We start from the raw sequence: 22,230 nt of genomic DNA on the forward strand, positions 1-22,230 counted from the left end.
CATTTTGTTATAATTACTTACTCATCCTGAAGATTAACCAGTATCATGACTGAAATATTCTCCTTAAAAGACGGAAAAGCATTTTCATTTAAAGTTTATATCTGTGCATCCCCAGCGGTTCAGTAGGTTTATTCAGTGAGTAGCTCAATCTTATGGATAGGAAGAGACCGTGGTGTGTTAGCTAATCTTAGCTGAGGGAGCATTAGAGCCACTACATTTGGCCTCAGCCGATCACTCGTCGAGTGACCTCTGTTGGAAGTGCACATGCTTGGACCCTGGGTGAGGAGGATCTGTGGTTCCCCACACCCCCCCCCACCCCCGACTCCACCTCCACCCCCTGTTGAAGGTAATGACCACTGGACCGAGATGCCAGAGGGCATCATGGAACTATACCCCAGCAAGGGGGTCAACATCTTCAGAAGGGGAAGGGGAGAAACAGAAAAAGTTCAGCTGTGACATCATGCTTCCATTTACTTTTCACTTGAAAATGTCCTCCTCGTGGTGATTTATTCTGTCTCCTAACAAGGGCATACAATACAAATGTAATGTAACAGTACCCTCTCTGCTATTTCACATAACTGATCTGCTGGTGCACAAGCAGCACAGAAACAAAAAAGGGATTGCATGGCATTCAATTTGGCAAAACTTTTCACTCACCAAATCTGTTTAAAATGTTTTTAACCAGTAGAAGCTACTTTTGTAGACATCAAAACAAAGAAGATATTAGTGGTTGGGAAATGGTACACTTTGTATTTCAGACACCCAGTGTCAGCATCCAGCACGGGTTTGATCCAGACTGAAAGTTTCCTCCATTCTGCCCCAACATGTCTGAGCCCCAAGCGTCAGAAGAACATCCACTATTGCGCCGAAGCCACAATTGCGGTCTAATTGAGATTACCAAATTAATGCTACATTAGATGCAATTGTGTGTTGTGGATCCATGCCCGGCAGGAACTGGGTTGTTGCTGCTCCAATTTGAAGGAGGCTTTCAACTTATCAGAATGAGCTTCATTCAAACCTAGAGCCCACGGTGAAAGGATAATATACTAAAAGAAAGTGACCCTTGTTGGAGCGACCCACTTTGGGCAGAATAGTCTACTTCTACCAGACATTATTCAGTCATGAATCTTTTGTAAAAACACAAATAAAATGCAAGTCACATGGAAGACAAGTTGCTTAATGGGTGACAATTTGCAGACAACTATACTATAGAAGCATGTACTGAACAGACTGTGGTATTTTACCATGGAGTGAACACGTGGAATCCAAATGCATGCAATGTCGATTGCGATCAAGGAGAGAGATAAGGATTCCCCTTTTAACACTCAGTGAAATAATATCCAAATTTACTGAAGTTCAAAACATGTGGGAATGAAGAAACCTTTCTGAAAACAGCATAAAACCATTTCTTTAAACACCATCAAACACAGATAGGATGTGTTTTAATTAACTAACTCGCCTTGGAGTTCAGAGATATGAACTACAGTCTTCTCATGATTAATCAGTCGTTTTTTTCTAGATGAAAACATCTGAATTAGGCAGTAATTTGAATTAAGCAACTTTGAATGCTCAAGAGCAGATTTCACTTAAATTTTGCTCTTAGTTGCGTATTAGATCAACTTCTATTGAAGAGAAGGGCGCTGTAAGTGAAACTAAAATTACATTTAGTTGTTTCTGGCTTCACTTTCTATGGTATAAACATAACTCCACACACTTGGCAGTACAGGGTGGTGCAGCAGGTAAGTGCTAATCAAATTGCCACACATTAATAATGCAGTACATTGGGAAAATTTGTTGTTTAAGGCAGAGCTAGTCCATCACAATCCAGGCTAATCCATCAAAGGGATTATATTTTATAACAAAAGCAAGCTCAAGTACACTGGGCACCTGCCAAAAATAGATTTTACAGGACTGCATAGAAACTCAGTATAGCTTCCCTTTAACATATAACACTTGTGGGGGTTTTTCTTTCAAATATTATTACATTGCTGTTTTGATGGTTAAAATGTTTCACTTCCATTCATTTCTAAATATATTAGCACAAATTATTTCCACAGAAACATTAGCACTTTAATAGATGGAAAAAGCACAGCAGCCAAATTTCTACACTGCTGAGTTCCCCCAAAAGAGGCAAGCTGGGTTTAGACAGTCATCCCTGAGCCACTCTCAGTTGGGGCCAGTTGCAGATTTTCCAATCGTGTTTTACTGGGATATTTACAACAGAATAGGATTTACAACAGAATATGATGCCAGCGATGTACTGATTCCATGCAAGCCGCACTAGTTTTGAAAAGAAGACCTAAGTAAATGACTTAAAGTTAGGGCCGTAACCTAAATGCGAGTCACTGTGACGCAGGCAGCCTAAAGCTGCTTCCCCTATTCAGAAGGCATTTTATCTGCATTCAAAGTAAATTTGCGCTGTTCAAAAGGGTTATAAATGGCCAGGTTTGATGCCTTTGAGAAGGAGTCGTACTCTGATTCTAAAGTCCTGCCAATTAAAAAGCGAACTGTACTCTTTTCACATTGTGTTTCATTTCCCCTCCTCCCCCTTGGCTCAGACAAGCCAAAACTAGCCCCGTGCAAAGAGCACAGCACAAAAGCTTGAAAAGGCGGCTTTGTGTTAAAAACAGCAGAAGAATAATGAGTCACAATGGAAGGGGAAAAAAAAACAAAATCATCCGGCATTCACTGGTCACGTCCGGATGAGAAGTCAGTTCAGCTGTGAACACACTACACCCTGGGTCTTCGAGCAAGTTGAGAGGACAATGTTACTGCTGGAAAACAACATTTTCAATTAAAAAGGGAAAAATCACTCCACCCGCAGTTAAATATCCCTGAGAGCGCAGCACTGTCCACATCATAATGAGCTGTATGGTGAGGCGAATGACCTACAGCACAGCATTGTTTCATAAATATTAAAAACAAGATGTATAAACACATTAAAAGCAGAGGTCAAGTAAAATTGTAACAACCTTATAACCAAGGGTGGGGTTTGTAATGAAACGGGGAAAGTGACCAATTTCCATTTTATTTCAATACTTGGTGATTATGGTGAGCAGTCACTTTTACTTCATGGGGATTTGCAGAGGGAGCCTCACCATGAGGAGCACCTTTAAAATCAACTCTTAAGAGTCCCAATTTTAAATTTGTTCTGTCCTCAGTGATTTTGGTTCAAACAGCAAGCGCAGACAAACTCATTAAGGGTACAGGCTCGTAAACATTACCGAGCCCGGTAGCACAAGAGGAGCTGAATTACCACACTGGATGTCGAAGCATTCTTGGATTAATGACCATCATCTCTGCTGATTACAAGAGAGATACAGTTTAAGACAGCCCTTTGGTCCATCCCAGCTCATCAATTCAGAAAGAAACATGGCTTCTGCACAACACACACTTTCTGAAATGATTTCAAGGCTTCTGTCTCCACTATCCTATCTAGAAGGACATTCCATGTATTAATCACTCTCTGCATAAAAGATCTTCCTGACAACAATCTGAAATTTGCCATGCGCAAGTGAACCAGGGCCCCCTTGTCCTGTCATAGCACTGAAATACTCTTCCAGATTTATCTTTTCAATCTCATCTACTATTTTAAATCTCTCAACGAGGCCTTTCTCTGCTGCATTCTTTTTGGGGTGAACGTGGAGTGGTAACTCTTTCAAACCGCAATATGAAATTAGCACTAACTATTTAAACAAAAGAAATAGGGATCAGAAATGAAGGGAACACAACAAAGATGCTAGAGTTAAACTGGAATTCTCTGTAAATACTGGAATTGGTTTTTAGTATGTATCCAAATGGCAATAGTACCCATTCACCAAATTTGCCAAACCTTATATTTGAAAGGAGTCTGTTTCCCCCACCCAACTCATTTACTGCCTCCTTCTCTTTAAGGCGCCATCCCTGATTATACTAGTTTCTCATTAGCCATCTACTACATGCTCTAAAATTAAAATAGAAATGTTGGGAAATACACCACAGGTTAGTCAGCATCTGTAAAGGGACAAGACAAGCTATAAGATTTCAGATGTGTAATCATTCACCATTGGAGGAGTACAAACCTGAAAGACGAATGGCTTGTCTTGCCCCTTTGCAGATACTGACTGACCTGCTGTGTATTTCCAGCATCAACAGTTTTTCCTTTTACTGGTAGATTTCCTAAGGCGTTGGTTACGAAGTGCCAGAGGATACAGTGGTACAGGGTAGTGGAACTGCAATAGCACCCGGTGGCTGCAGCCTGCAAATATAGCATCACCGGGACCCGTTTACATAGGGATATCTCATTACACCGGCATTTTCCATGTTAAATGTTGACATGAAAAGCATGACCAAAAATTGTGACACAGGAAGCGACGTGTGTAGACAGGAAATGTACTCTTACATAACATTTTAATGTAATAAATGGTACACTGTCTAAGTGGCCTTTTTCATGTACGAATGTTGGCAGGCTAACTAACTGTGGGAGGCATTAATAGCCAAGCCAATCTTGTTCTCACCAGATGTCCCTACATGTACTTTCCAGCATGGGCCACTGGACAGTGATTAGGAGTGGAAACCCTGTCTGATTTCCCCTCTAAGCCTAGAGGTGGATTGAGTCTACTGCACCCTGGTTGTCATCTCCACAGAGAACAGAATGGAGTCGATCCTGGGATCTTCCTGGTTTGTATTATTTGGTATTTCATTGAGTCACTGGTGGAACTGCAGCAATAAAAATAAGTTTAAATTAACAGCTAGAAAAATTCTAAAATTAGATCTTGTGACAATAACATTTAGTTACCTTGAAACTGCATTTCAAATATACCTCAGGATTATCTGGATTAAATATACCTCAGGAATATCACGTTTAAAAAACAGTCACACCCTTCAGCAAAACCTATGCATTCACTCAGCTCTCTCATGCATATCTTAGTTAGCACCCCTCCCCCCAAAAATATAGTTATCAGTCTTGTAATCACTCCTAGGCATCCAACATTCCATTCCAAATTTACCCCTATTCCCTTCCCTAATTCATAATCCTTTGAGTCACTCATTTCACTTACTTGATTAGTCTCAGAAGTCAGCAGGAGGGAGGCACACAGCACACATACACCATATGGGATGGGGCTAAACGACACTAGAATTTAACTGGGCAGATAAGTCTTCAAAACCGGCCAAACTTCTACAATGCAGACTGGAGGGGAGGCTTGAGCCTGTGGCTGATTGCGTAACTCTGGTGTAATATGTAATGCCTGATCCTGGGGATGGGCATCATTATTTCCTAACTTTCAGACTTCTTTTGGGAGTTCTGGCTGCGCACCAGCTGTGCGGGTTCGGACAAGACCGAGCACACAATCTGGTATGAAAACCTGAAGGGTGCGCTCTCATTATTTGTACAATTACATTCAATCCTTAACATCACTTCTGGACCTGCAAAGATTACAAAATGCTCTCGGCGTTTGACAGAAAAGGAAATGCTTCTTAGTCCCATGAAGGCCTACATGATTAGATCCTTCCTGCTCTGGCCATCCGCACTGTGGTCAAGTTTAGGGCAGCGTCATGATGACGGGCGAGGACACTCTCAAGTGTCCAAGAAGTCACAGTAGAGTCATCAGACCCATTATGCAGCTGCGGCTTCACAAGCACTTCCTCCAAGAAAATAGTATATATTTATTTTAAATAAAAGCCATGTGTGTTAAGACTATGTCAGATTATGAGTCAGTCAACTGAGGAGTCAGTGCACTTACAGGATTGTTATTGCAGCCTGAGTCATGTCATGTAATGGCTACATGCTACCCACCAACAGAAGAGTAAGGCAGGCTCATGGCGGTCAGATACATGAGCCTAGAGGAGATGAAGCAACAATTAGGAGGAATGTACTGTATATGCACATAGGGCAAGAACCATTTGCAAAGTATAGGTGCTGATGCAAAAGAGGCAGAGAAAATGACAAAGGGATAGTAAAAACGGAGAGGAACAGCTGTGGACAAAGTAAGAAAAAGTCTGAGTCAGATCAATAGGAAGGAAAGCCAATGGTTCTATATAAATGCTAGCTGTTGCAATGCGAGTTAAATACGCAGCACAGAAGTCCACGTATTTCAGGACCAGTACCAAGTAACAGAGACCAGAAAGCGCCAGGTACAATTCCTGGCTACAGGAGGTCTCGGCACCATTGAACTCAGGAGGGGAAAAAAAATCAGTGTTCCTGCTCCGGAGTGTAGAATGTTATTTGAAAAGGTTATCTTCTGTTTTGTAATTGGTAGAAATATTGGTATCTTTTCACAAGCACTTTCCATTAAAAAATATGATGTGGAGATGCCGGTGATGGACTGGGGTGGACAAATGTAAGGAATCTTACAACACCAGGTTATAGTCCAACAAATTTATTTTAAAATCACAAGCTTTCGGAGATTATCCCCTTCATCTGACGAAGGGGATAATCTCCGAAAGCTTGTGATTTTAAAATAAATTTGTTGGACTATAACCTGGTGTTGTAAGATTCCTTACATTAAAAAATAGTTTAAGCATTTTCCGCTGATGAAAGGATTCCAGACTGCAGCTCAGTTTACACTGAACTACATGTCTTGCCTCTCCTTCCCCTAGGAATGACTTTTACATGTACTCAAATCAAAAAAAAAACATGCTGAAAATCCAAAAGGTACGAACTCTAGCTTCAAGCCAGAATCTACTCTTGTTCAACTCCAATGTTCCAGATCACCGTTGCAATTTGACTTGTGATAGTTTCACAAGTGACTCAGGGTCACTCTTTCTACTGTGCTTCTTGAATCCACCTTAAAACAGGACATCAGTGAGATAATGAAATCTCCTTCTACTGCCCTGTGCTCTGTGTAGGTGCACAGACTGGCTCTGTGGACTGCACCCCGATTGCTGCTGTGGTGTTAATGCCCAAGTGTGACTAGGGATTCTGAACTTTCAAGAAATTCTCTCAATCCAATAGGGTGAAGGGGCAGTAGAGATGGATGTAAAGGAGTGTCTTTAGAATAACAATGCTTGAGGCTGCATGAATAAGCCAAGACCTTTAACATAAAAACTACATTTTGCACCATCTCTTAAAAGACAGGCACATGGTGCAATGAACTCTTTGCACAGAGATTACATTACACTGCAGGAAAACATGCAGAGTTTCCTAGTGAATATTTTTGTTACAAACACATGGGCACTGATTAAGGTAGGTTTCAGCAGGAGCTTTGTCTTACAGTTAGATCTTAAAATGGGAGAGTTGGAGCACTGGAAGAATGGACTGAATGGTCTTTTCTCAACCTGGACTTCACATGTTCTTCTTGACGATTGTTTCCTAATGGAGCTTCACAAAAGAACCAAGCAAACCAACTGCTAATAGATTTGTAATGACAATTTGTTACAACAAAGTTTGGTCATACAAGTAACAGAATAGTCCAGTCCCCAAAAATTCTAGGACTTTCCACAATGGCAGAGTGTGTTGCACCCTTATACCTGATGATTCTTGTGAAGATTACATTTGTAAATTTAGTAATCATTTTTTCTAGGTTTTTATTTCAGCCTATATATCTCCCTCCCCCCCACACCTCCACCTCCTTTCCTGAAGGTGCTGATTTATACCGGGCTCTAGTTCAATGCCTCTGTTACTATGCTCAAGTGGCCATTCTTCATATAAGCATAGATCTTATAGTCGTGGAAAGCAGTTTGGGGGAAAGGTACCGAGCCCAAGAGCATGAGGGAGCCGAATTAATATACATAACTTAAGCTAAAATACCTTGGGTTAATTACAATATCTGCTGTTATTAATTTAGTTCCACAGTCAAGCTTAGCAACAGCCCTGGCCAGTTTCCATGAAAAATAATCAGAGCAAAAATTATTCCAAAACATTAACAAAGTAGAGAGAAAAATGATAATGGGCATCAACAGTGATTCTGTATAATTTAAATTTTTACACAAGATTCTAATGAGAACATCTGCTCTAATAATATTGAGCAAAGCCACAGGAAACCATCTGAATAGATTCTAGTTTGCGCTGTATAAGCATGGCTAGAGATTTGTTTCAACAGGCCTGATTAGTAACTAACGCTCTGGATTTTTTTTGCAGATAGTTTAATGTAGATGGTGGTTATACCTGCGTGGGCTCCCATCATCATGGGGTGGAATAATGACCACCTTCACGGTCACTGATGTCCTCAGAAGATCAATCATCTGGTCGTGGGTCAGCGTTACTATCGCAACCTTGCAGATTTCCACCAGTCTACTTCCCTGTCTCAGCCCAGCTTGCCAAGCGAATCCATATTCTTCCACCTCTGCCACTGTGCCGTCATATTTGACGTGAAATCCAAGTTGCCCTAGTCCGTTCCTCCGCAGAGTCATGTCAACAGTTTCACATCCTTCCGTCACAATCTAGGGAGTAAGGATTAATAAATAAGAACTTCATAATTACACATGATCTAATAACCTTCTACCCAAGCCAAAGTATCAAGCTGTTTGGTAGCCAAAGGTTTTAACTGTTGCTATTTTATGGTGTGAAAGGCATCCAATAAATAGGATGGTATGAATTTACATGAAACATGCAACAGAGCAGGACTGCCTTCAAGGTTGCTGGGGGTGAGGGAAAAAGGCGGGGGGGGTGGGGGGTGGTCATGGGGGCTAGCATGACAAAATGGTAACTGGGCAAATTGCTTCCCATTGGCCACCACCAATGAGCACTACCTCAGGTACACTGAATAAAGGATCCAAAAAATGTTTTCATAACAATATTCTGGCTGTGCCCAGATAGTATTAGTTATGGTTAAGGCCAATGGAGATGGTCATGATTACTTGTGGAAAGTTGAGCTCAGCAGTGGCAGGTGTTCTTGTAATACCATACCAAATGTTATTTTGTGACATGTAAATTGTAATTTGTGCAATATTTACTTCTTCTCTGAATGCCTATTCTTAAAACCTCAATAAAGATTCCTTTAAAATAACCAGTGCAGCCTTTATAGTTTATGATTAACCGAAATCACTGAGGGACAAGGAATGTCTTCTGTTCAAAACACTCCCCCAATGCCTATGTGGGAGAAAAAAAAACAAATATATACTGTGACCAGCCTGAAGCACATTTTCCCCAAGGTCAGGTAACTCACGATCGGCTCGAAGTCTAGGCTGAAGTTGTGATTGCCCATTAAAATTAATCAGGCCATTATAAAAGATACAAGAGGAACACTGGAGGGGAGGACACCCAAAATGGCAGATCTCTGTTGGGCAGCAAATTTGAGGCTGTTTTTGAAAGGTAACATAGTAATGGGCATTTTTCTTCTATACAGACGCTGGCAGAGTATTTTGAACAAATCTAGGGGAGTACTTTCTATTTTAAGTGTTTGCTGAGCCTTTCTCTCCTCTTTAAGGAAACAATTTACAATTCCCTAATGGCTCAATGGGTTAAGGCAACTGAATAGCTGAGCCGAAGACCAGGAAAGCCCCAAGTTTGATCCCAGATCTATGCTGCTAACCAAAAATCAGGCGGGCCTTCAAAGGGGTACTACAACTGGACCCCGATTAGGGGAGACAAACCTAGTTAAGGTCCTCACTTTGATCGCTATCCATTGAAAATGCACATATGAACACTGGGCAAGAATAGCCCGGTGACTGTTCCAGACTCATACATGATGAATGGCTACAGAAGGTGCTCAGCACCTATGCAAACATAGATCAGCAGGGACGCAACACTGAAGGGGAAGGGAAGAAACTGGCAGGAAAGAAAAGGGGAAGAACAATTTGTTGGGCTGCTACAATTGGTCTCAGTACTCCAGGACTAAGGAGGTGATAGAACACTTTCTGGGCTGACACGTTTGGAACAGCCATTGAGTGAGGTAGTGGAGGGCGGCTGATGCCCATGGAACGTAACCCAAAAAGAGGGAGTTGGCACATCAGGAGTGAAAATTCAGAAGGAAAAGAAGTATCCGAGAATTTATGCTCCCCCTCTCACCTTCAACCTCTGAACAATTTCCTTAATGTCATCCACATTCTCCTCCAATGTTCGTATACATATGCAGTCACCTCTCCCATGGAAAATTTTGATTGTCCATGACTCGGGGGTCCAGCCTATTACATCCCCGCTGAAACAGTTAAACACCACATCCTTGGTGCCTTGCTCAATGACGACGACAAATTCATTGGAGATCCCAAGAACGCACTCTATTTCGATTGCCTGGCTGTAATCCTCTGCATAAACCCGCCACGTGACGGCCGCGGCGCTATAGAGCTCAGCCCCCACGCGGGGCTTCGTTTTCTCTTTCTTTTTCGAGGTCAGTGATATGAGGTTAAATTTTCCAGTAGATTCTACGGGAGTGTTAGTGACGCTATTTTCTGCCAGGTCCTTCAGGTACTCCTGTCGTGTCCGAGTCGCCATGGCGTGAAACTTCTCCGATTTGTGTGCTGCATTCTCTCCGTTGATGACCTTGGCCAGCAGAAAGTCTCTGAAAACATCCGACTTGCTGAAAGTGAAGCCGTTTGGAATGGGCGGCCCGAAGAGTGGGACATCCTTGGACCTGGTCACTGCCACACTGCAAGAAAAGGAACAACCCAAGTTTTAAAATAATAAATCTTTCTCCCCTTTTCTTTCATTCCTCTACTGAAAATGCTGACTCCTGGTGGGGTACAATTCCATGGTCTTTCAGTACCCTAACTCAAGTGTCCTTTCTTCCCAATTGCACAAATTGGTTGCCGCGTTTCCTACATTACAACAGTGACTACACTTCAAAAGTACTTCACTGGCTGTAAAGCGCTTTGGGACGGCCTGAGGTTGAGAAAGGCGCTATATAAATGCAAGTCTTTATTAACCTCAGGTTTTCCATTTATTTGCAAGGCCATGGAGAAGCCAATAATTACTTTTTAAAAAATAAAGCACAAAATACAGAAAAAAAATGAAATCTTCAGATCATCTACTTAATAGTATATTTACTTAATAATACACCATTGTGCTTCTTGGGGCATTCTACAGCTATACTCCATTATTAAACTTCCCTTCATCAAAAAAAGTGATTAAATAACTTACAATTCACCGGATGGGGTATTAATTAAATACTTCTTGTAAATTTCAATTATAACCTACTATTAGCTGTTTCATGTTGTAAGCACAAGCACAGATGGTTATCAGCAACTTGGCATACCCAGGTTCATCTAGTCTGTAACAAACACAGAAAACGATGGAGAAACACAGGTCTGCTAGCACCTCAAAAAAAAGAGGCAGGTTAACGTTTCAGGTGGACCAACTCAAAATATTCTGTATTTTTCGCTTTCAAATGCTAGCTGTATTTCCAGCATTTGTGCTTCCATTTAAGATTTTCAGCTTTCATACGGTGAGTCACACACTCACCATTAATCAGATATCAGCTGTGACTCAGTGGTTTGCAGTCTCGTCTATGAGTCAGAAGATTGTGAAGTTCAAGTCCCCTGCCACAGATTTGCGCACAAAATTTAGGCCTGATACTCCCAGCGTAGTACTGAGGGAGTGCTGCACAGTTGGAGGTGCCGTCTTTCGGATGAGACGTTAAACCGAGGCCCTGTCTGCCCTCTCAGGTGGAAGTAAAAGATCCCATGGCACTATTTTGAAGAGGAGCAGGGGAGATATTTACCCCTCAACCATCATCACTAGAACAGATGATGTGATCATTTTCTCATTGCTGTTTGCTGTGTGCAAATTGGCTGCCACATTTCCTACATTACGACAGTGATTGCACTTCAAAAGTACTTCATTGGCTGTAAAACGCTTTAGGACATCCAGAGGTCGTGAAAGGCATTAAATAAACACAAGTCTTTCTTTCTTGCTACCTCCTATATGCACTCACCTGTAACACACGTTCTCAGTGCATGGATTGTGGACCCGGACAATAACAAAGACATGTTGGAAATGAGAGCGGACACTCTTTGGTGTGAACGACAGCGCCCCCGGTTCCTGGAAAATGATGGTGACAATGTCGTTGCCAATGTGCCGTTTCCGGAGAAGCTGTGAACACACAAAGAGATACACATCATCTAATCACACTTTCATCTGTAAAATGCTTACTTTGCTAAGATTTTCTGCACAGCTTATCATCGAATCCAGTCAAAAACAAACCAGCCAAATGCAAATGAGCATAACATCACTATCCTCCATACATAATTTCAGGTGTTTGCCCCTTAGCTGTGCACACATCAGGATCCATTTTAGCAGAGCATGATAAGTATCTATCAGTGCAAAGGACTTTTTCCATTCATGTTTCAGCCATTTAATGCATCTCAAATCTCCTATGGTAATAGGGTTAATTATTTCCTCACCAATTCTCTCCCCTCCTATCCTGAAGGTATTGACTATGTTCATTCCATAGCCGCTGATCATCCTTTGGCATCTTATCCAAGTAGCCATTATTCATACATGAGCCTTGACTGGCTAATCCACCTTGCATGAGGTCACATGACTGCACCCTCACCTGATGTTACTGGATAACGACCCCTGGCCAACTTTGCTCCTCAATCCAGGGGCACAGAGTCCAACTCTAATTTCCCAACTGATGTCCTGGCTTAGATTTTCTAACTCAGCACAGGCCTTCCTAGTCTGTGTGGTTCAGCTACTCAATCAGGGAAGCACTGGATTTATTTTGTGAGGCACTTCTCCCAGAACCCCGCCCTCCCCCAAACGAAGATTAGGGACCAGGTTAGGGGAAGAAGTCTTATACACAGGCTCAACCATTAACAGCACCTCCATTAACTTAATGAATATCAACACCATTTTCTTTCTGACTGCCAGTAAGAATGAACCATGGAACAAGAAAATGGTCCTTCAAAAAGTCAAGTCCTTCACAGCCCATGAAACCTACCCCACCCACTGGCTTTTCACCACTCATCTCTTACAGCGAAGTTAAGAGTGCTGCTCTTTTTCAGTAAAGATGAATTTGATAGCTCTCCACGATGAAAAAGCTCAAACCAGGAACTCGTCACATGAACAATCTCCCACCTCAACAATTCCATGGCACAGTTTAATTGGAAGTCATTTGGAGCCATGTCATTCCTGAGATACTCCTTTGACCTTTCTGCTGGCTATTACTACAATTATTACTGTACAGTAGAGGGCAGGAAAATGAGGCAATTCCAAAGATCTAGATATCATCAGAGATCAGCTTCATTGAGTGCCCACACTCTGATACAAATCATCATCTCTTGAATCTATTGCCAGCAGTGGCATTATGGTCTGTTGGAAGCTTGGCAGCTCCGTTGTGTTTCAGATCTTAAGACAGATCCTTATTTTTCTGTGCACTCATTGGAACGAGTCTGCAATTACAGCAGACTTGGTCAACATAGTGCACTGGTTACTGAAGCAGTAAGTTCACTGTGTGCTTTGCAGAGGTAAATGAGAAGCATATTACTCAAGATTTTAAATTGAGTAAGAAAGCAGAGAACGTGACCAAAAATAATTTAAGTGGTTAGTTTTAACCGCAGCCATCGTATATCATACAGCACTTTATGTATACATGGCAATCAGTGCAAGATGAAAGTGGTGGGAATTGGAACACTTCTCTTTGGTGGTGATATCAGGCATTTTTAAATCAGAAAAGATACCTTTCAATTTGGGGGTGGGGGGGAAGGAATTCTGCCTTCATTTATTTCCCCCCTCCCCCACAACTCACCGTGCCCACTTCAAGATCTCTACGTTTACCCTTTTCTTAAACCAGACTGTTCTCATGCTGTCCGTGGCTGAAGAACCTAGTGGCACGCCTGAAAAGCAGCCACGTGGGTGAGGTACTTGAGGGCACCTGCTACCCAGAGACACTTACCCCAGTAGGAGTCAGCACCTGCAAGGGGAGGAGGAGGAAATAAATTGGTGGAGGGGGGAACATTAGCAAATTAGCCCCAATATAATCAAAATTTAGAATCCTTAACCACCATTCCATCTTTTTGGTCAAATTCTCAGATGAAAAGGTAATGTTCGAACACATTGTCACCTAAGCCCCCACGTTGCAATGGCTTACTGGAAACTCTAGTAAATAACACAGTAAATACAGTTCAGTTAACGGCTTAGCTTCTAAATTCCCCACCTGCTGCCGATTGTTGGGGGTGTATGGAAGCATGGTGGACACGTGGAACATGATCTCATAGTCCTGGTATGTCGTGTACAGAGAGTGGGTACCAGTCGAGCCAGCTACGGATAAAAAATGTTTCAACATCACATTTCATACGAGGTCAGCAGCAAACAATTACACCATTGGAACTAAAATGAGAATTCTGGAAACATACAGCAGGGTCCATAAGCATCTGTGAAGAGAAATGGTGGGTTAACTTTTCAGATGTAGCCTTTCATCAGGACTCTAACTGGAAGTTAAGTGAGCCCCTTTATACTGAGCTGTTTTCATGCCCCCTTTGTTTCTGCAATGTCTTTTCACTGCTTGACCAAGATAATCTTCTCACCGTTTTCCAGCTTTTCAAAAACAAAATCTATTCACACCCTAGTAAACCCATTAACTGATCCTGTGTGACGTCATCATACTTGAGTCTTGAATTTCCTCTTGTTCTCCACTCCCTTCTTCGTTTTGTTCTGTGCTATAAAAGAGCTCGCTTAACTCTCAGTTTCTAGATCTGCCAAGGGATCTATGCCCCAGTCTCTACACAGATGCTGAAAGGCCTGTGTATTCTTAGCATTTTCTATTTTTATTTCCGTTTCTACCATTTGCAGTTTTGTTCTACCTGTCTACACTCTCACAACTGAGATGGTCAAAGCACAATGCTCACAGCAGGAATGAAACAGCTTTCACAATGTTTTACAGGTTCTGTGTTGACATCAAACTACAACTAATAAAGGGTTAAATCTCTGATGGCATTAAGTGGTAAAGCCATACAGACCAGAAGGTTCAAGGTAAATACCTGGCGTTAGCTGATCTCAAAAGGGCAGTACATTCGGCCTCAAAGTTCCTGGATTAGAGTAGAGAAAAATTAGCTGGGTTCTTTACCCCAGATCACTATCCAGTGATCCCTTGCGGAAAGTGTGCTTGTGAGGATATCAAGTGAGGACCAAACAGGATTGACTACAATCCCTCCCTCACCTGACTAATCGCACACATGGCGAAGTGCCAGAGGATGAGCAGTGGCCTTGGAACTGTACCTCAGTGTGAGCTAGAACAGTGGAGGGAAGAAAAATTACTTTAAAAAAAGGGGGAATTTATGTCATGGAATAATTATTTTAGATTTAATTCTTTACTTAGATGGCAATGTGCATCAGACTGCAGTGGTAGGATGCAGATTGAGACTGATTCATCATGTGGCAAATTCTGAATCTCAGCCAGGCCCATTAGGAAAGGCACTAATCAGAGAACAGGTAACTTCCCCACACGGAACTGGGGAGAAGGAAGAGTCACTGCCTGCTAGCTGTTTTCAAAGCAATACAAGCTACTCTGACATTAGTCACTTGCCCATCTTCCACACAAGAGAAATAACAAAGCAAGTGCTCACTGGAAAAAGTAAAATAAGGGGATCAAAATAATCAAGAAAATATTGATTTGATTATTTCCTCGAATTCTGATGAGATAATCAGGTTCAGTGGCTCTCACAGGTTACGAACCTGCACAGGTACCTGATTTAGTGAAACAGGTGTTTATAATAATAATTTTTTTTTAAACTTACTTTTTGTGTCCAGCTGAGCTGCATATTTCATAAAGCCCTTAAGAGGCACTTTTTCCCCTAGCTGATCCAGGAATTCCTCAAATGCAGGGCCTGCTTCTTCATTGTTGTACATCTCCTCCTCCGTACCCTGGCCGGCCGTACAGTACAGAATGCCGACTTTATGCTTCCGGCTTAGCTACAAAGGCAAAGCACGACAGTCACCGTTAATTGAAAGACAGCTTCAGGTTTGTTAAATAATGTGATGATTCCCCTCCCCCACTCTGGTATTGATCCTCTCTATCTCCCTCTGATTTACACAACCCACACACACCACCTGCAACTGAGGGCATGAGCAAGGAACCCGTTTCCAGACTTCCTAATGAGCCTGCAACAGGTGTACAAGTAGGTGTACAAGTCCTCTCCCTATGGTGACGCTGCCAAGATCAGGAGTCGAGCAGAATAGAAGTCAAACAGGCATCCCACCACTCTAAACTGCTGTTCTAATAACAAGAGGAGTCAGGAAATGCAAAGAACTCTTCCTCACAAAATACCTACTTCCAGTATGGAGATAAAAGATGTAAAAACATTAGTTCCTTTGTGCCTTGATTTCAAACTTAGCGATTTGACTTATAGACACTAAATGATGCTCCAGCTCAGTTGCACATTGTTGATGATTCTCTGATAAGTTTTTTTTTGACTACTGGTGAGGAAGAGAGGATGGGTCACTCTATCCCTGAGGTACCAGTTGGAGATGATCGCTCGGTGCAATGACAGTGCTGCACTAAGTCACGGAATGGGATAGATGCCTATAACCTGCACAAAGATTGTAATACCCAAAAAGGTTTCAACTCACCCCTTGTTCATCCAGTTTCAACAGCTGTTCTGTCACTTTAAGAGTGCTGAATGCCAACCGCAGACACTGAATGTTCAGCTCGGGTATTACAGATTCCAGTACCTCTTTCAGCGGGAGCCCTCGCACTGTACCATGTTTTGATGTTGATGGAACTGCATCCTCCAAAATTGCTCCTCTTAGTGTAATGAGCTGCAAGATGCAATTTTCACATTTTCATGCGTTTCACCCAATATAAAGCGCTGAAGCAGTGTTCCATAACACTTTACTTTTACAAGGTTGCCTCTAGCGACAAGACTGCCACCACAGACAACCCTGTGAAGTAAGTAAAAACTGTCAGAGGCACCACAACTCCTCTTATGAGGAGGTTTCACTGGGTGTCAAAGCTCACCTACACAGGCCAGCAATATGCTTTTGCCATTAGTGGCTTGTATCAACCTTCCTACAGCACCAGATTCATGCATGTTGGGAATGCTTTACTGATGGATGTAGTTGCTTTTAAGTTGCCATTTAATCATTGTAGTTGAATCTGCCAACAGTATAAATGGGACACACTGGGCAGCAAGGGAGATTATGTCATCAAATTGCTTACAATGTATATATTTTGTTTATATCGTTCATATAGCATGCACTTCCTGTAAGTGTTCTACTTCTTCCTGTAACACTTTACTGTCACACTTTGTTGATAACATCTCTATTGTAAAACATTTGACTCATGGTGTGCAGTGCCATGGGAGATCTGCTGCCTATCTATATTCTTCCACCCTCTCCTGTAATTCCCTTCCCCAAAAGGCTTTTTTCACATCTTGTCTTCAGCTATGAGAATCATGAGTCAACCAAACTGGGAATTCTCAATTAAAGTAATGCAAAGACAACCGTCAGTTTCTCCTAAGCTCCCGAGCTCAGAGTAGACTAGAATCATACAGCACAGAAAGAGGCCGTTCGGCCCATCGTGCCTGTGCCAGTATCAGACAGAACTGTCCCTCAAACTTCAAATAGCATTTCAAAGAAACAACTTAAACAGATCTTAGAGCTGCATGTGTCCCGAGTTGTGTCCACACTATCATTTTCTCTGTACTGGTCAAAGATCAGCTGACTCAGCATCGGGGCTCAAACCTGGGAGTTGAACCCATGATTTCAGGGCTGTGAAAGTATTAACAAAAATAGGTCTGAAGAAGGTTTCAGCACCCCTGGGCTAGAGAGGGGGGGGAAAAGCAGCCAGGTTATCTGCTCCAGGTCAATATCTAGTGACCCCTGCTGGAAAGTTCTCATGTGTGGGTGTTGGTTGAAGACAAAGAACAGGCTCAACTGTGATGCTATCTATCACTGAATACCCTGCAACACTTACTGCTCAAGCTCACATATAAAGAACATCCACTTGGATGAGGTACTGTGGGGGAGCCAGTACCTATGGATCTGTGCCCCAGCAAGACTCAGCACATTCAGGAAAGTAGGGGAGAAAATAGGAAGGGAGTGGCAAATAAATAGGTACAGATACACCAAGTGTTAAGGGGTTAAATAAAGACTGCATTTCTTCATCAAAACTCATCGGCAAAACAAAATCCTCAAAGTCTTGTAATTGAATCGGGGATCTTGTGGAGTGTATGGCTTAGTACATACTTGGTAGTGCCTTTATCCATCAGATTATGGGAGAGCTCTTAAGGATCTCAAGTTAATAAGTTCTAACTTAAAGAATGGAGTACCTACACTTTAAAAAAAAAACTCTGCATGAAATCATAACAAATAATCTCATTTGTGGTGAAACCACCAGCAATGTTATCTTACTGAGATCATGCGGTGTAATTAGTTTTTTTAAAAAAACACCAGCTCCCACCTCACTTGTCCTGAAGATGATTCTGTAGACATACTGAAGTCCGTGCTCTTTGCTGTCCTCCAGTTTCTCCCTCTTGATGCTCACGGCCACTGGGCCCAGCTTTTCGTCCACTCCAAAATAGTTCCAGTGCTCTAGGAGTACAGCGTAAAATATGATGTTTCAGAGCTGTGAATTAAATGACTGGAAAAAACCATTTTAAACCTTGACCCTATTTAATAGATATGGAGTCTGCACAATTGAGAAAACAAACACTTAAAATTGTGATGAAAGAGAAGATAAGCATGGTAGGTGATGGTCAGTTTGGACTCACTGAAACTCAGTCTGGGGTAGCAGTAATGAAACCTAACTGGATCTTGGGATGTAAAGCTAGAGCGAGAGAACACAAATCCCAGGAGGTGATGATGGTACAGTCAAACCTGGAGCACTGAGTATAATTGTATGTATTACAGCATGGATAGCCAGATATTGGAGCCAATATGGTAAAGGGCAACCAAACTAATACCTAACTTAAGGACATCTGAGTTAAGAGGTTGGAGTTTAGGATCATGTCCTCTGGAGAAGACACCTCAGCTGCAATACTGTTCAAGGTCCTTATTAACAGAACCCCAATAATATGTTTAGCTTGCCACAAACTCTACAACCAGTGTACATGGACTGAAGCTTAGGAGAGGGAAGGTGCACAGACAAATTTTATTTAATCACTTCATGCAGACGGTGATGAATGTAAGGAACAGACTGCCCAGGGAGGCAGACAGCTTGGAAAAATTGAAGGGAAGTTGGATAGATTTTGAGTGGATGGGAAATGAAGGGGTATTCAGTCTTGGGACTCTATGTTCCTCTGAGGATAGGACCAAAAAAAAGTGGTTCAATTTACTGATTCTCAGTACAGAAGAACCATCACGGGCAAGGAGGAAAAGCAAGTATAGGCACATAGTTCGTCTTGTTTCCCACCATCCTGCCACCCCCTCCTCCGCCACCTCCTCTTCATTTACAAATCTTCCTTAATTAAAATAGGCCCAACAGGCCTGATAATGTCCTCTGAAATCCTCAACATTTTCAGAGACTTAAATGAAAAGCCCCCGGGTGCAATATTGTTGCTTAACGCTTCTATGATCAATATTTCCAATTGAACAAACAATTTCAGTTCAAGTGTGAGGGAAGCACATGTAAGTGAACTAGAATTAGAATTACTGAAGGTTTAGATTTATTGGTTTTACTCCAAAATTAGACATTATGCAATAAATAGTTAGGAGCCAAATTATACACTGTTTCCCTCCCTTTTCCTTTTGTGAATTATTGAAATCTGAAGGCTAAGAGGAGATTTAATAAAGGTTTTTGTCTTTAATTATCAAGTATTTTGATAGAGTGAATAGAGAAAGTCTGTTTCCTCTGATTGGTGAGTCTGTGATGAGAGGTGAACAATTTAAAATTATCACCAAGAGTGAGGAGAGGTTAAGAAATTTCTTTACATAAAGAGCTGTTGGAACATTCAGCTTGTTGCCAGAGGGTGTGGTTGAGGCACAGACCATTGCATATTTTAAGGGAAAATTGGATAAATATTTGAAGCAGAGGAAGATACAGGGCTATGGAATGAGTTTTGGATTGCTCTGGTAGAGTCGGCACAGACACAATGGGTCGAATGGTCTCCTTATGTGCCGTTAACCTCAATGGTCTATCTGCTATTAATCACCGCTGTTATGGTTTTGCTTTTTCCTCCCTCCGATTGTCGACTCGCCTTTCCAGAAAGCACCGGCTGCGCTGGGGTACAGATGTAGGTAGCCCTCCAGTGCTCTGCCCAAGTAGCCATTCCTCATGTGTAAACCGAGGCAGTGAGTGCATGTAATCTGACCGTAGAGGGGTCACAGCCAAATCAGATTCAGTTTGTGACCTACATCCTCACAAGCAAATTTTCCCACAGGGATCACTAGATAGCAATAAGGAATAAAAACCCTGTCTGAATTTCTCCTCCCTAGTCCGGGGCACCGAGACCAATTGCAGTACCCCAGCTGTTGCCTCGGCTGAGATCAGTAATCCAACATAGACTGGGAATCAAGCAAGGGACCTTCAGTACAGTTATGTGTTTCACTTGATGCTGGCTTTATCTAATGGCTCAGCTAGGTTTTGTTTTTCTATATAGTTTTGTTGTCACCAGAGAGCTTTTAGTTTAAAAAAAAGTAATCTAGGTGCTTGGTATCATCAACTCGTTTTCTCTGAAGTGAAGGGACTTGAAGGAGAAGTGATTGATTGTATTACAACTTGCATTATATAGCATAAATAAATTTAAAACAGAAATAGACAGTTTCCTAGAAGTAAAGGGAATTAGGGGTTACGGGGAGCGGGCAGGAAATTGGACATGAATTTAGATTTGAGGTTAGGATCAGATCAGCCATGATCTTATTGAATGGCGGAGCAGGCTCGAGGGGCCGATTGGCCTACTCCTGCTCCTATTTCTTATGTTCTTATACTTGACACGTTTCAATGGTGAAAGGTGGACAGACCAGGAAGTGAAGGAATGAGGGGGGTTGGAAAGGGGGGAGAGACAAAGGGAAAAATATCAAAGGCATGATCACAGAGATGGATTTTTAAGGCAGCTAAATAGGGCGAGGCAAGGAGAGGGATTTCAAAGCAAGGAAAAGAATCCTAAAGTAGATATGTTGGGGTAGAGGAACCCAAAAGGAGTTGGCCAAGGTCAGGTGTGATAAGTATGTGGGACTTAATGCGGGAGAGGACTCATTGTAAACAATTTTACAACACCAAGTTATAGTCCAGCAATTTTATTTTAAATTCACAAGCTTCTTCCTTCCTCAGGTGAACGTTGTTGGAAATGAAATCCTCGAAATGAAATCGCATTTATAAATCACAGAACAATGCTTGGTGATTACAGACAGTTTTTTCAACTGCCCGTTGCCAAGGCAATCAGTGTGCAGACAGACAGGTGTTACCTGCAAGGTCTCCGAATATACAAATCACCAAAAAAAAAGATAGAGAGGTAGAAACATAGAAAAGACAGCAACTGACCCGTTATATAAAGTTGCTGTCTTTTCTATGTTTCTACCTCTCTATCTCTGTTTTTTTTTGTTTTTTTTTGGTGATTTGTATATTCGGAGACCTTGCAGGTAACACCTGTCTGTCTGCACACTGATTGCCTTGGCAACGGGCAGTTGAAAAAACTGTCTGTAATCACCAAGCATTGTTCTGTGATTTATAAATGCGATTTCATTGAGGATTTCATTTCCAACAACGTTCACCTGAGGAAGGAGGAAGCCTCCGAAAGCTTGTGAATTTAAAATAAAATTGTTGGACTATAACTTGGTGTTGTAAAATTGTTTACAATTGTCAACCCCAGTCCATCACCGGCATCTCCACATCATGGAGAGGACTCAGGTGTTGGTAGTTGGAGATTGTGAAGGCAGGGAAGCTGGCAAGAAGGGCAGTAGAATATTGATCCTAGAGCTGATGGAGACATGGTTTTAACAGAGCAGGGAATGATAGGGGTGTAAGGGGCATTGTTCCAGAGGTGGAGAATGGTGACCTTAGCACCAGACCAAGTGTGGGACAGAATGATCAACTCTGAGTGGAACAGAACACCAAGATCAGTCAGACTGAGTGACCAACTAGAGAGGTAAACAGTGTCAGTACCAGAGGCTTTGGGTGCTGGCAAGATCCAAACAGAATGCCTTCAACTCTCCTATAGGAAACTGGTGGATAATCCCGATCACAAGAGGGCCGATTTATATATTTTTGTGTAGCCATTAGAGGGCTGGCTATAAAATTAATGGTAAATTTTCTATCACTAAGTGGCAAGCATTGCTAGAGGGTTACATATTCAACCTGTAGCTCTATTATGTCACTTCGACATGAGAAAAGGGTGGAGATCACTGGCTGTAAGCTCTCCAAGAATATAATTGGCAAGGTCCATAAGTAAGCGATTTAGAAGGATAAAAAAAAAAGGGCTGAGGGCACTATTTTGGTTAGT

The 22,230-nt window shown here is 42.0% G+C and overlaps 1 protein-coding gene across 4 annotated transcripts in view; it reads right to left on the bottom strand.

Moving 5' to 3' along the window:
- Positions 1 to 22,230, bottom strand: part of sipa1l3 (signal-induced proliferation-associated 1 like 3) — a 192,572-nt gene that overhangs the window by 71,616 nt on the left and 98,726 nt on the right. For all 4 annotated transcript variants that reach the window (XM_067974935.1, XM_067974937.1, XM_067974936.1 and 1 more), the window contains exons 4-10: positions 18,255 to 18,385; positions 16,424 to 16,612; positions 15,592 to 15,766; positions 14,013 to 14,116; positions 11,790 to 11,947; positions 9,929 to 10,505; positions 8,087 to 8,361 (exon numbers count right to left, since the gene is read on the bottom strand). In XM_067974935.1, coding sequence (XP_067831036.1) covers positions 8,087 to 8,361; positions 9,929 to 10,505; positions 11,790 to 11,947; positions 14,013 to 14,116; positions 15,592 to 15,766; positions 16,424 to 16,612; positions 18,255 to 18,385 — 1,609 coding nt within the window. The remainder of the gene's footprint in view (positions 1 to 8,086; positions 8,362 to 9,928; positions 10,506 to 11,789; positions 11,948 to 14,012; positions 14,117 to 15,591; positions 15,767 to 16,423; positions 16,613 to 18,254; positions 18,386 to 22,230) is intronic.

Source organism: Heptranchias perlo, chromosome 41 (assembly GCF_035084215.1).
Source record: "Heptranchias perlo isolate sHepPer1 chromosome 41, sHepPer1.hap1, whole genome shotgun sequence".
In the NCBI taxonomy this organism is placed as follows: domain Eukaryota; kingdom Metazoa; phylum Chordata; class Chondrichthyes; order Hexanchiformes; family Hexanchidae; genus Heptranchias; species Heptranchias perlo.